Source organism: Oncorhynchus mykiss, chromosome 31, assembly GCF_013265735.2.
Source record: "Oncorhynchus mykiss isolate Arlee chromosome 31, USDA_OmykA_1.1, whole genome shotgun sequence".
NCBI lineage: Eukaryota > Metazoa > Chordata > Actinopteri > Salmoniformes > Salmonidae > Oncorhynchus > Oncorhynchus mykiss.
In genome coordinates, this window is record NC_050571.1 from 15,641,300 (window position 1) to 15,653,701 (window position 12,402).

Here is a 12,402-nt window from a genome sequence, read left to right on the forward strand (position 1 = left end):
AGGGGGAGAGGGAGGGAGGGAGAGTAGGGAGGAGAGGAAGGAGGGAGGAGAGAGGAGGGAGGGAGAGTAGGGAGAGAGGAGGGAGAGTAGGGAGGAGAGGAGGGAGGGAGGGAGGGAGAGGAGGGAGGGGAGGGAGGGAGGAGAGAGGAGGGGAGAGGGTGGGAGGAGGGGGAGGGGAGGAGGGGGGGTAGGGAGGAGAGGAGGGAAGAAGTGGAGGGAGGGAGAGAGGAGAGGAGGGAAGGAAGGGAGAGGAAGAGAGGGATGTGGAGAGGAGAGTAGAGTAGGGAGGAGAGGAAGATGGAGGGAGGGAGGGAGGGGGAGAAGAGAGAGGGAAGAGGGGGAGGGGAGAGATGGAGAGTAGGGGGGAGAGGAGAGGAAGGCGGAGGGGAAATGAGCGAGGGAGGGGAGAGGAGTGAGGAACATAGATAGGATGCTACTACAATGGACCTGCACTACAACACATAGAGTCAGCAGACGAGGGAGGAGGGGAGAGGAGGGAAGGAGAGGGAGGGGAGAGAAAGGAGGGGAGGGGAGAGTAGGAGGGAAGGAGGAGGAGGGGAGGGGAGAGGGAGTGGAAAGGAGAGGGACGGAGGTGGTGAAGTAAAGAGAGACAGATTAAGGGACAGAGACAGGTAGAGAGAAAGAGATAGACAGAGATAAAAGGGTAAACAGGGAGGTATAGAGGTAGAGCGTTTGCGTTGCGGTTGAGAAGTAGTGAGGAGCTACAGGTGGGTCTACTGTGATCACACGGTTAGATGGCTGGAGGGAGGGAGGGAGGGGTGAGGAAGAGGCAGATGATATCAACATCATCAATCATCATCATCATGGTATCACAGTTTCCTACCCCGTGTCCTCTGTTCTCTCTCTTATATCTTAACAGTGTTGTTGGAGTACAGGCCGTAGCTCTGCAGCTCTGTGTAAGGAGCGGTAGCGCCCCCTGTGTCTAAGGCTGAGCACTGAAAGGTCTGAGCGGCGGATGCGGCGGCGGCTCGCGCGGTGGACACCTTCATTCTCTGAGACTCGGTTCGCGACTTGTAGCAGAACTCCACCAACGCCACCAGCATGGCCAGGCCCAGCCCTCCAATCAGAATGTAGAACACTCCGGCCACGTTGCTCAGGCTCAACGCACTTGTCTTATCCTGGGGGGGAGAGACGGGGTAAGAAGGAGAGAGGGGAGGACACACACACACACACACACGCACATGCACACACACCTTACACACACACATTACACACACACACACATTGTACACTGTACACACATTACACACACACTACACACACACAATGACACCATACATAGAAAACATGTAAAAACATACAGAAACAGCATGCACAGAGCCAAACAAATGTGGTACACACGCGCACACACACAGACACACAGACACACACACACACATAGACAGACACAATTGTGTCAGGACTCCCAGAAAACACATAACAGTTCTGCCCTGCTTAGTTAACTAACCCAAACCCTGCTTAGTTAACTAACCCAAACCCTGCTTAGTTAACTAACCCAAACCCTGCTTAGTTAACTAACCCAAACGAAATACAGGTAGACAAGATAATATTCACTAAACAACACGTGCAACTTCACACTACTAATATAACACACTGGCTTCATTAAGACACTAAGTTGACATAGTAAATAACCCACTCACTCTGTACTCAGACACAGATAATACTTGAAGAGCTAGTCTAACGTTATATTCATTGCCTTTCTTTATTTCTGAGGGGGTTTAGATAAAGTGCATTTTTCATGACAATAAAACTTGAGTCAAATCCTCAAAAGATCCATGCATCCATGCAGCATTAATTTAACAGGCAGAGTCTAAATTCACTTTAACCAGTTTATCTGTTGGAAGTAGAGAATACATATATTATAGTATATGTATATGTATGTATTCTCTACTTCCAACAGATAAACTGGTTAACTGGTTATCATGCTGGGGTTGTGGGTTAAGGAGGGTTGAGGCCGCTGCTTCATTCTCAGTGGTGAGAAACCATGCTGGTCAAGACAATCAGATCATTATCAAACTCCCTGATTCTGCTTTAGGGTTATGCAGGGTGTAGGGGGCTTAATCATTTAATTTATTGTATGCTCGGAAGCTCAGTCTGGCTGGCAAGACTAACGAGTTGCTAGGCTGAACAGGAGCAGACTGGCTCACGAGGCTAAGGGGTTGCTAGGCTGAACAGGATCAGGCTGGCACGCGAGGCTAAGGGGTTGCTAGAGGCTGAACAGGATCAGTCTGGCACGCGAGGCTAAGGGGTTGCTAGGCTGAACAGGATCAGGCTGGCACGCGAGGCTAAGGGGTTGCTAGAGGCTGAACAGGATCAGTCTGGCACGCGAGGCTAAGGGGTTGCTAGGCTGAACAGGATCAGGCTGGCACGCGAGGCTAAGGGGTTGCTAGGCTGAACAGGATCAGGCTGGCACGCGAGGCTAAGGGGTTGCTAGAGGCTGAACAGGATCAGTCTGGCACGCGAGGCTAAGGGGTTGGAGGCTGAACAGGATCAGCCTGGCACGCGAGGCTAAGGGGTTGCTAGGCTGAACAGGATCAGGCTGGCACGCGAGGCTAAGGGGTTGCTAGGCTAAATAGTATCTGTAGGTTTTATAGGTTTTGGGTGGGGTGGGGTGCACCTCTCCCACTGGAGAGGGTAGAGCCAGACCAGGCAGGCTGGTGTGGAGAAGTGTTTCAGGGCCAGGCAACAAGAGGTGCATTGGATCCATGGGGGTCACATCCACAGACAGAGAAGGAGCCAAGGTCATGTTAGGAGCCAAGGGTCAGGGGTTAGGAGTGGTCTGAGCCCTTCACAGGGTCCATCATTTAAATCAAAATCACTCTCTCTCTCTCTCTCTCTCTCTCTCTCTCACTACACTGACATCCAGGCTGCATCCTAAATGGCATCCTAAGTGAACTGTATAGAGAATTAGGTTGCCATTTCAGACACAACTCAGTCCCATTGTGGAGCCTTAGGGTGCTGTTCTTTGTTTTGTTCTCTGTCTGCTTTAAGAGACCACTTTGCTGACAACAGCTACAGTGCATTGGGAAAGTATTCAGACCTCTTGTCTTTTTCCACACTTTGTTACGCTACAGCCTTGTTATAAAACTGATTAAATCATTTTTTCCCTCATCAACCGACACATAATACCCCATAATGACAAAGCAATTTTACATAAGTATTCAGATCCTTTACTCAGTATTTTCTTGAAGCACCTTTGACAGCGATTACAGCCTCGAGACTTCTTACATATGACGCTACAAGCTTGGCACACCTGCATTTGGGGAGTTTCGTCCATTCTTCTCTGCAGATCTTCTCAAGTTCTGTCAGGTTGGATGGGGAGCGTTGCTGCACAGCTTTTTTCAGGTCTCTCCAGAGATGTTCGATCGGGTTCAAGTCCGGGCTCTGGCAGGGCCACTCAAGGACATTCAGAGACCTACCCTGAAGCCACGTCTGCGCTGTCTTGGCTGTGTGCTTAGGGTCATTGTCCTGTTGGAAGGTGAACCTTCGCCCCAGTCTGAGGTCCTGAGCGCTCTGGAGCAGGTTTTCATCAAGGATCTCTCTGGACTTTGCTCCGTTCATCTTTCCCTCGATCCTAACTAGTCTCCCAGTCCCTGCCGCTGAAAAACATCCCACAGTATGATGCTGCCACCACCATGCTTCACCGTGGGGGTGGTGCCAGGTTTCCTCCAGACGTGACGCTTGGCAATCAGTCCAAAGGGTTCTTGGTTTCATCAGGCCAGATAATCTTGTTTCTCGTGGTCTGAGTCCTTTAGGTGCCTTTTGGAAAACATGTTGCATTTTGTTTTGCTTCTGTCTGGCCACTCACTCTACCATAAAGACATGATTGGTGGAGTGCTGTAGAGATGGTTGTCCTTCTGGAAGGTTCTCCCATCTCCACAGAGGAACTCTGGAGCTCTGTCAGAGTGACCATCAGGTTCTTGGTCACCTCCCTGACCAAGGCCCTTCTCCCCCGATTGCTCAGTTTGGCCAGGCAGCCAGCTCTAGGAAGAGTCTTGGTGGTTCCAAACGTCTTCCATTTAAGAATGATGGAGGCCAATCTGTTCTTGGTACCTTCCCCAGATCTGTGCATCGACACAATCCTGTCTCGGAACTCTACGGACAATTCCTTCGACCTCATGGCTTGGTTTTTGCTCTGACATGCACTGTCAACTGTGGGACCTTCCATAGACAGGTGTGTGCCTTTCCAAATCATGTGCAATCAATTGAATTTACCACAGGTGGACTCCAATCAAGTTGTAGAAACATCTCAAGGATGATCAATGGAAACAGGATGCACCTGAGCTTAATTTGGAGTCTCATATCAAAGGGTCTGAATACTTATGTAAAGGTTTTTATCGTTAATACATTTGCACAACTTTCTAAAAACCTGTTTTAACTTTGTCATTATGGGGTATTGTGTGTAGATTGATGAGGGGAAATGAAATTTCATCAATTTTAGAATAAGGCTGTAACGTAACATAATGTGGAATAAAGTGAAGGGGTCTGAATACTTTCTGAATGTGCTGATCTCTTTATGTTTCTATTCCCTCTGGTTGATATTAGCTAGATCAGCAGAGTGCACTTTACAATAATGTACTTCAACATAATGTAGTAGTATACATTAGGACAATCTCATTCTGACATGAGGGATGCCTGCAACATGATCATCACTCCAGAGAGAGAGAGAGAGAGAGAGAGAGAGAGAGAGAGAGAGAGAGAGAGAGAGATGGGGGGATAGAGAGAGAGGGGGGGATAGAGATAGAGAGGGGGCTAGAGAGAGAGAGGGAGAGAGAGCGGGATAAAGAGAGAGAGAGAGGGGGATAGAGAGAGAGGGGGGGATAGAGAGAGAGAGAGGGATAGAGAGAGAGAGAGAGAGGGGGATAGAGAGAGAGGGGGGGATAGAGAGAGAGAGAGGGGGAGGGAGAGAGAGAGAGATAGAGAGAGAGGGGGAGGGAGAGAGAGAGAGAGAGAGAGAGAGAGAGAGAGAGAGAGAGAGAGAGAGAGAGAGAGAGGGAGGGAGGGAGAGAGAGGGGGATAGAGAGAGAGAGGGGGAGAGAGAGAGAGAGAGAGAGAGAGAGAGAGAGAGAGAGACAATCTCAGTCATTATACTAATGAGTACCAGTGGCATGTTTAAGAGAGATAGAGCAAAAGTTTGAGATATAAGGGCTGGTCTGGGAACAGACCTTACAGGGCTTTTGTAGTTTCAGACTGGTTTTGGATCAGAGGTTTTTGAGGAGGTTGTAAGGAGTGTTTGGGGGCTAGGACTGGTCTAGGATCAGGGGTTTAAGGACTGAGTTATAGTGTGTGACTGACCTTGCGTCCGGAGTCGTTGCTGCCACACTCTCCTTTATCGTACCACCATTTGTTCTTTAGTTTGTCTAAGACGGCCTGCTCATTGAGCTTCAACACGGCTAGGTTTACCGGGATCCTGCATGTACACCACACCACACCCAGGACAGGGCAGGGCCATAACATAAATAACATAGCATAACATATGTTATCTTATGTCAGTCATTCAGAACATGTCCAATCATATACCACATCTACGCATCAAGGTTTTCTGCACTTTAGCTGTGTCAGTGGTTAGTAGTCTGAACCCTCACACACACACACACACGTTCATTCACAGGCAAGTACATAAAGTATACATCAACATCATTGGCAACATACACATGTACATCAGAGTCAAAGTGATATGTGTTTATACTCCATCTCTCCCTACTGTACTGTACGGTAGTAGATGTGTATTACTGTATCACTTTGGGTAACCGGCACACCAGCTGTGAACCCTCTGTTACGGAACACAACACGTCAGAAAAGATTCTGATTCTGGAGTCTATTCCCCTTTAAAAGCTGTAGGAGCATCTAGGTAGTAGGAGATGCTTGGGGACAAAGACACAAACAAACCCAATTCTGCTGTTTGTGTGGAGTCTTCAGTGTATCAGCTCTACAGGGATCCTACACATGAATAAAAGACAACCCTTACTTATTCATGAGAACAGGGTAAGGGGTGGGGGGAGGGCTACTAAAATACAAACTGTGCCTATTCCAGACACCCTCTTCCCAGAAGGACTACAGTAGTTTATGTTGGCTAGGGAGAGAGTATAATGTTTCTCTGTAGTTTTAAATTGGCCTCTTTACACGGAGTTGAAGCACTTGTTAACCTGCGTGTTGAAGTCGGGGCCATAGAACTATCCATGGCTTGGGAGAGATACAATATCATGTCTCTCTTGTGTTTTACAGAGTTGTCAGGAAGTGTTTCCATCCAGAGTGTCTGAGCAGCTTTGTGATTGGCCAGTTACCCCCCTGGTGGTTCAGCGTGGTTGGTTGAAACAGGGTTCTGACCTTGGAGTCCCCGCCCCCGCTGCCACACTCGCCCTTGTCGTACCACCATTTGTTTTTCAGTTTGTCCAACAGGCCTTGCTCGTTCAGTTTTAACACGGCCAGGTTAACAGGGTTTCTTTAGAACGATAATAGATACAATCAGAACGGGGTCAGTTTTGCTGGGTTAGGAAATACGCAAAAAAAAAAAAATGATGAACAGGTATATAAAGTTATATTTATAGACTGTACAGAGCGATTATGAAAATGTTGGAGCTATATTTTAATAATGATAGCTGTATAATGAAAAAGTATATGGGCAGGTAGGTAAGTAGTTATGAATGTTGAACCACCTGCATGGCTAAGACTATGGTGTCATATGGAGTGAATAGACCATGAGGTTGATCTTGAGTTTGGACACTCTAAATGCTTGATATACAGTATATTATTTGTATATCTCAATGGACTGAAATGCTTGCTGGCCATACTTGAGTCAGGTTTAACCACAGAGAGGACAGGACTTATATCATGGAGATGCTTCAGATATGGAAGCCTGCCTGCCTGTCTGCCTGCCTGCCTGTCTCTAGATGATCATGTCCTTTGTGTTTCCACTATGTGGATATGTCTTGCTATGGAAACGGAGAACTATAGAAAGGAAATAGAAAGGAAACCACCAACTAGCTCAGCGAAATTAACTACCACATCCATATCTATAGCACCTCTCTGATAGGCTACCTGTCTCTCTCAATCCCAGGAACTGTCTCTCTCTCTCTCATCCCAGGAACTGTCTCTCTCTCTCATCCCAGGTAGAGTCAGACATGGACTTTTATGTGTTCATGTACAGTAGATAACAATATACCTGTTGGTGGGTTAGAGGTCGAGTAGATGATGAGACAGAGTGCTTGGTGGATGATTAGAGGTCGAGTAGATGAGGCGACCGAGTGCTTGGTGGATGATTAGAGGTTGAGTAGATGAGGCGACAGAGTGCTTGGTGGATGATTAGAGGTCGAGTAGATGATGAGACAGAGTGCTTGGTGGATGATTAGAGGTCGAGTAGATGATGAGACAGAGTGCTTGGTGGATGATTAGAGGTCGAGTAGATGAGGCGACAGAGTACTTGGTGGATGATTAGAGGTCGAGTAGATGAGGCGACAGAGTGCTTGGTGGATGATTAGAGGTCGAGTAGATGAGGCAACAGAGTGCTTGGTGGATGGTTAGAGGTTAGAGGTCAAGTAGATGAAGCAGCAGAGTGCTTGGTGGATGGTTAGAGGTTAGAGGTCAAGTAGATGAAGCTGCAGAGTGCTTGGTGGATGGTTAGAGGTTAGAGGTCGAGTAGATGAAGCAGCAGAGTGCTTGGTGGATGGTTAGAGGTTAGAGGTCGAGTAGATGAAGCAGCAGAGTGCTTGGTGGATGGTTAGAGGTTAGAGGTCAAGTAGATGAGGCGACAGAGTGCTTGGTGGATGGTTAGAGGTTAGAGGTCAAGTAGATGAAGCTGCAGAGTGCTTGGGGGATGGTTAGAGGTCGAGTAGATGAAGCAGCAGAGTGCTTGGTGGATGGTTAGAGGTTAGAGGTCGAGTAGATGAAGCAGCAGAGTGCTTGGTGGATGGTTAGAGGTTAGAGGTCAAGTAGATGAAGCTGCAGAGTGCTTGGTGGATGGTTAGAGGTTAGAGGTCAAGTAGATGAGGCGACAGAGTGCTTGGTGGATGGTTAGAGGTCGAGTAGATGAAGCAGCAGAGTGCTTGGTGGTGGGTTAAAAGAGGAGTGGGTTTTCCCAACAAACCACAACAGTACACATCAGGGATGAAGCTAGGACAAGGTCAAAACACAACAACAGTCTTCAGGGTAACAACAGTAGAGATCCTGTGAACTGAAGAGCTGTTAATGTAGCAATTCTGAAAGATGAATTCAATCAAACTGGCATCATATTTCACATTGACTGTACTAAAATGATACTGCAGAATGGTTTCAGACACTGTGAGAATATTCAGTAGACTCCCCTCACAGGTAGACGCTTCTAGACTCACTCGTGTCCTGTGTGAGAACAACAGTGTCACCAGGCAACACCTCTAAGGCACATTTGATTGAACAGAGCCCTTAGTAAACCAAAAAGGGGGTGTTCACTAATTTCTGATTCGGACAGAGAATAATTAAACAAATGAAAAATGGTAAGGCTTGATTTACCCACATCTGAAGTGTCTAGCCAGAACAATGGGATCTCAATGAATGAAAGAGACCATTCAGTCCGAAATTGTCTCAGACTCTCTTACAAAACATTATCTGAGTAATGAACCCCATCTTCTCTGTCTGTATCAGACATCTGTGAATACCACCGACCACGCTCAGTGTGTGTGTGTGATCTTAGGCTGCTGGGGGGAGAAAGGAGGGGTTAGGAGTGTATGTGTGTTCCGTGTCTGTGAGTGTGTGTGTGTGTGTGTGTGTGTGTGTGTGTCAGTGTCTGTGTCTGTGTGTCTGTGTGAGAGAGAATGAGTGAGAGAAAGAGAGTACATGGAGATTAGGACCCCTCCAAGCCCTTTCTGGAACAGAATACATGGAGATGATTAGGACCCCTCCAAGCCCTTTCTGTAACAGAATACATGAAGATGATTAGGACCCCTCCAAGCCCTTTCTGGAACAGAATACATGGAGATGATTAGGACCCCTCCAAGCCCTTTCTGTAACAGAATACATGAAGATGATTAGGACCCCTCCAAGCCCTTTCTGGAACAGAGTACATGGAGAAGATTAGGACCCCTCCAAGCCCTTTCTGGAACAGAGTACATGGAGATTAGGACCCCTCCAAGCCCTTTCTGTAACAGAATACATGGAGATGATTAGGACCCCTCCAAACCCTTTCTGGAACAGAGTACATGGAGATGATTAGGACCCCTCCAAACCCTTTCTGGAACAGAGTACATGGAGATGATTAGGACCCCTCCAAGCCCTTTCTGGAACAGAATACATGGAGATGATTAGGACCCCTCCAAGCCCTTTCTGGAACAGAGTACATGGAGATGATTAGGACCCCTCCAAACCCTGTCTGGAACAGAGTACATGGAGATTAGGACCCCTCCAAGCCCTTTCTGGAACAGAGTACATGGAGATGATTAGGACCCCTCCAAGCCCTTTCTGGAACAGAGTACATGGAGATGATTAGGACCCCTCCAAGCCCTTTCTGGAACAGAGTACATGGAGATTAGGACCCCTCCAAGCCCTTTCTGGAACAGAGTACATGAAGATGATTAGGACCCCTCCAAGCCCTTTCTGGAACAGAGTACATGGAGATGATTAGGACCCCTCCAAGCCCTTTCTGGAACAGAGTACATGGAGATGAGGACCCCTCCAAGCCCTTTCTGGAACAGAGTACATGGAGATTAGAACCCCTCCAAGCCCTTTCTGGAACAGAGTACATGAAGATGATTAGGACCCCTCCAAGCCCTTTCTGTAACAGAATACATGGAGATGATTAGGACCCCTCCAAGCCCTTTCTGTAACAGAATACATGAAGATGATTAGGACCCCTCCAAGCCCTTTCTGTAACAGAATACATGGAGATGATTAGGACCCCTCCAAACCCTTTCTGGAACAGAGTACATGAAGATGATTAGGACCCCTCCAAGCCCTTTCTGGAACAGAATACATGGAGATGATTAGGACCCCTCCAAGCCCTTTCTGGAACAGAGTACATGGAGATTAGGACCCCTCCAAGCCCTTTCTGGAACAGAGTACATGGAGATTAGGACCCCTCCAAGCCCTTTCTGGAACAGAGTACATGGAGATGATTAGGACCCCTCCAAGCCCTTTCTGGAACAGAGTACATGGAGATTAGGACCCCTCCAAGCCCTTTCTGGAACAGAGTACATGAAGATGATTAGGACCCCTCCAAGCCCTTTCTGGAACAGAAAAAAAAAGTATTTAGTCAGCCACCAATTGTGCAAGTTCTCCGACTTAAAAAGATGAGAGAGGCCTGTAATTTTCATCATAGGTACACTTCAACTATGACAGACAAATTAGAAAAAAAATCCAGAAAATCACATTGTAGGATTTTTAATGAATTTATTTGCAAATTATGGTGGAAAATAAGTGTTTGGTCACCTACAAACAAGCAAGATGTCTGGCTCTCACAGAGCTGTAACTTCTTCTTTAAGAGGCTCCTTTGTCCTCCACTCGTTACCTGTATTAATGTCACCTGTTTGAACTTGTTATCAGTATAAAAGACACCTGTCCACAACCTCAAACAGTCACATTCCAAACTCCACTATGGCCAAGACCAAAGAGCTGTCAAAGGACACCAGAAACAAAATTGTAGACCTGCACCAGGCTGGGAAGACTGAATCTGCAATAGGTAAGCAGCTTGGTTTGAAGAAATCAACTGTGGGAGCAATTATTAGGAAATGGAAGACATACAAGACCACTGATAATCTCCCTCGATCTGGGGCTCCACGCAAGATCTCACCCCGTGGGGTCAAAATGATCACAAGAACGGTGAGCAAAAATCCCAGAACCACACGGGGGGACCTAGTGAATGACCTGCAGAGAGCTGGGACAAAAGTAACAAAGCCTACCATCAGTAACACATGACGCCGCCAGGGACTCAAATCCTGCAGTGCCAGACGTGTCCCCCTGCTTAAGCCAGTACATGTCCAGGCCCGTCTGAAGTTTGCTAGAGAGCATTTGGATGATCCAGAAGAAGATTGGGAGAATGTCATATGGTCAGATGAAACCAAAATATAACTTTTTGGTAAAAACTCAACTCGTCGTGTTTGGAGGACAAAGAATGCTAAGTTGCATCCAAAGAACACCATACCTACTGTGAAGCATGGGGGTGGAAACATCATGCTTTGGGGCTGTTTTTCTGCAAAGGGACCAGGACGACTGATCCGTGTAAAGGAAAGAATGAATGGGGCCATGTATCGTGAGATTTTGAGTGAAAACCTCCTTCCATCAGCAAGGGCATTGAAGATGAAACGTGGCTGGCTCTTTCAGCATGACAATGATCCCAAACACACCGCCCGGGCAACGAAGGAGTGGCTTTGTAAGAAGCATTTCAAGGTCCTGGAGTGGCCTAGCCATTCTCCAGATCTCAACCCCATAGAAAATCTTTGGAGGGAGTTGAAAGTCTGTGTTGCCCAGCAACAGCCCCAAAACATCACTGCTCTAGAGGAGATCTGCATGGAGGAATGGGCCAAAATACCAGCAACAGTGTGTGAAAACCTTGTGAAGACTTACAGAAAACGTTTGACCTCTGTCATTGCCAACAAAGGGTATATAACAAAGTATTGAGATAAACTTTTGTTATTAACCAAATACTTATTTTCCACCATAATTTGCATATAAATTCATTAAAAATCCTACAATGTGATTTACTGGATCTTTTTTCCTCATTTTGTCTGTCATAGTTGAAGTGTACCTATGATGAAAATTACAGGCCTCTCTCATCTTTTTAAGTGGGAGAACTTGCACAATTGGTGGCTGACTAAATACGTTTTTGCCCCACTGTATAAAACATGGACTGTAGTCATGAGAGGTGAGGTTAGGCGGGTGTTGAGTTGTCTGCTGTAGCTGTTACCAAATAATACAAATAATGACAAACACAAAATCAGTTTTTGTAATCATTTCTCATTAAAGCCTCATAACATCAGTCTGCATTGATGATCTGAGTTCTTACAGGAGTAGCAGTGAAAACACTAGACAGACGTCTGTTTAAATGTAGTCCCACATAGAGCTTCAGCCCAGATACATTGTTTATGAGAGCTGTGTGTGTGTGTTTGTGTGAAGTCAGAAAGAGAGAGGGTGAGATAAAGAGACAGAGAGCGAAAGAGAGGGAAAGTGACAGAGAGAGAGAGCGACAGAGAGAGAGAGACAGAGAGAGAAAGAGAGACAGAGAGAGAAAGAGAGACAGAGAGAGAAAGAGACAGAGAGAGAGAGAGAGAAAGAGAGAGAGCGAGAGAGACCATAGTTGAGGCTTCAAATGAAGCAGGCCAAATAAAACTGCACTAGAACACAAGCCTCAGACTGAGAGAGGAGAACAGAGAAAGAGGAGAACAGAGGAGAGAGAACAGAGAACAGAGAAAGAGGAGA

General features: G+C 46.8%; 1 protein-coding gene across 3 annotated transcripts in view; it reads right to left on the reverse strand.

Annotated features, from left to right (window-relative positions):
• LOC110504385 (glutamate receptor 1-like) overlaps nucleotides 1-12,402 on the reverse strand; it is a 181,094-nt gene that overhangs the window by 8,698 nt on the left and 159,994 nt on the right. The window contains exons 14-15 of one of the 3 annotated variants that reach the window (XM_036969868.1): nucleotides 5,317-5,431; nucleotides 1,005-1,139 (exon numbers count right to left, since the gene is read on the reverse strand). In XM_036969868.1, the coding sequence (XP_036825763.1) occupies nucleotides 1,005-1,139; nucleotides 5,317-5,431 (250 nt within the window). Of the gene's footprint in view, nucleotides 1-844; nucleotides 1,140-5,316; nucleotides 5,432-6,348; nucleotides 6,464-12,402 lie in introns of all 3 variants that reach the window. The other 2 variants (XM_036969866.1, XM_036969867.1) reach the window with 2 other exon arrangements.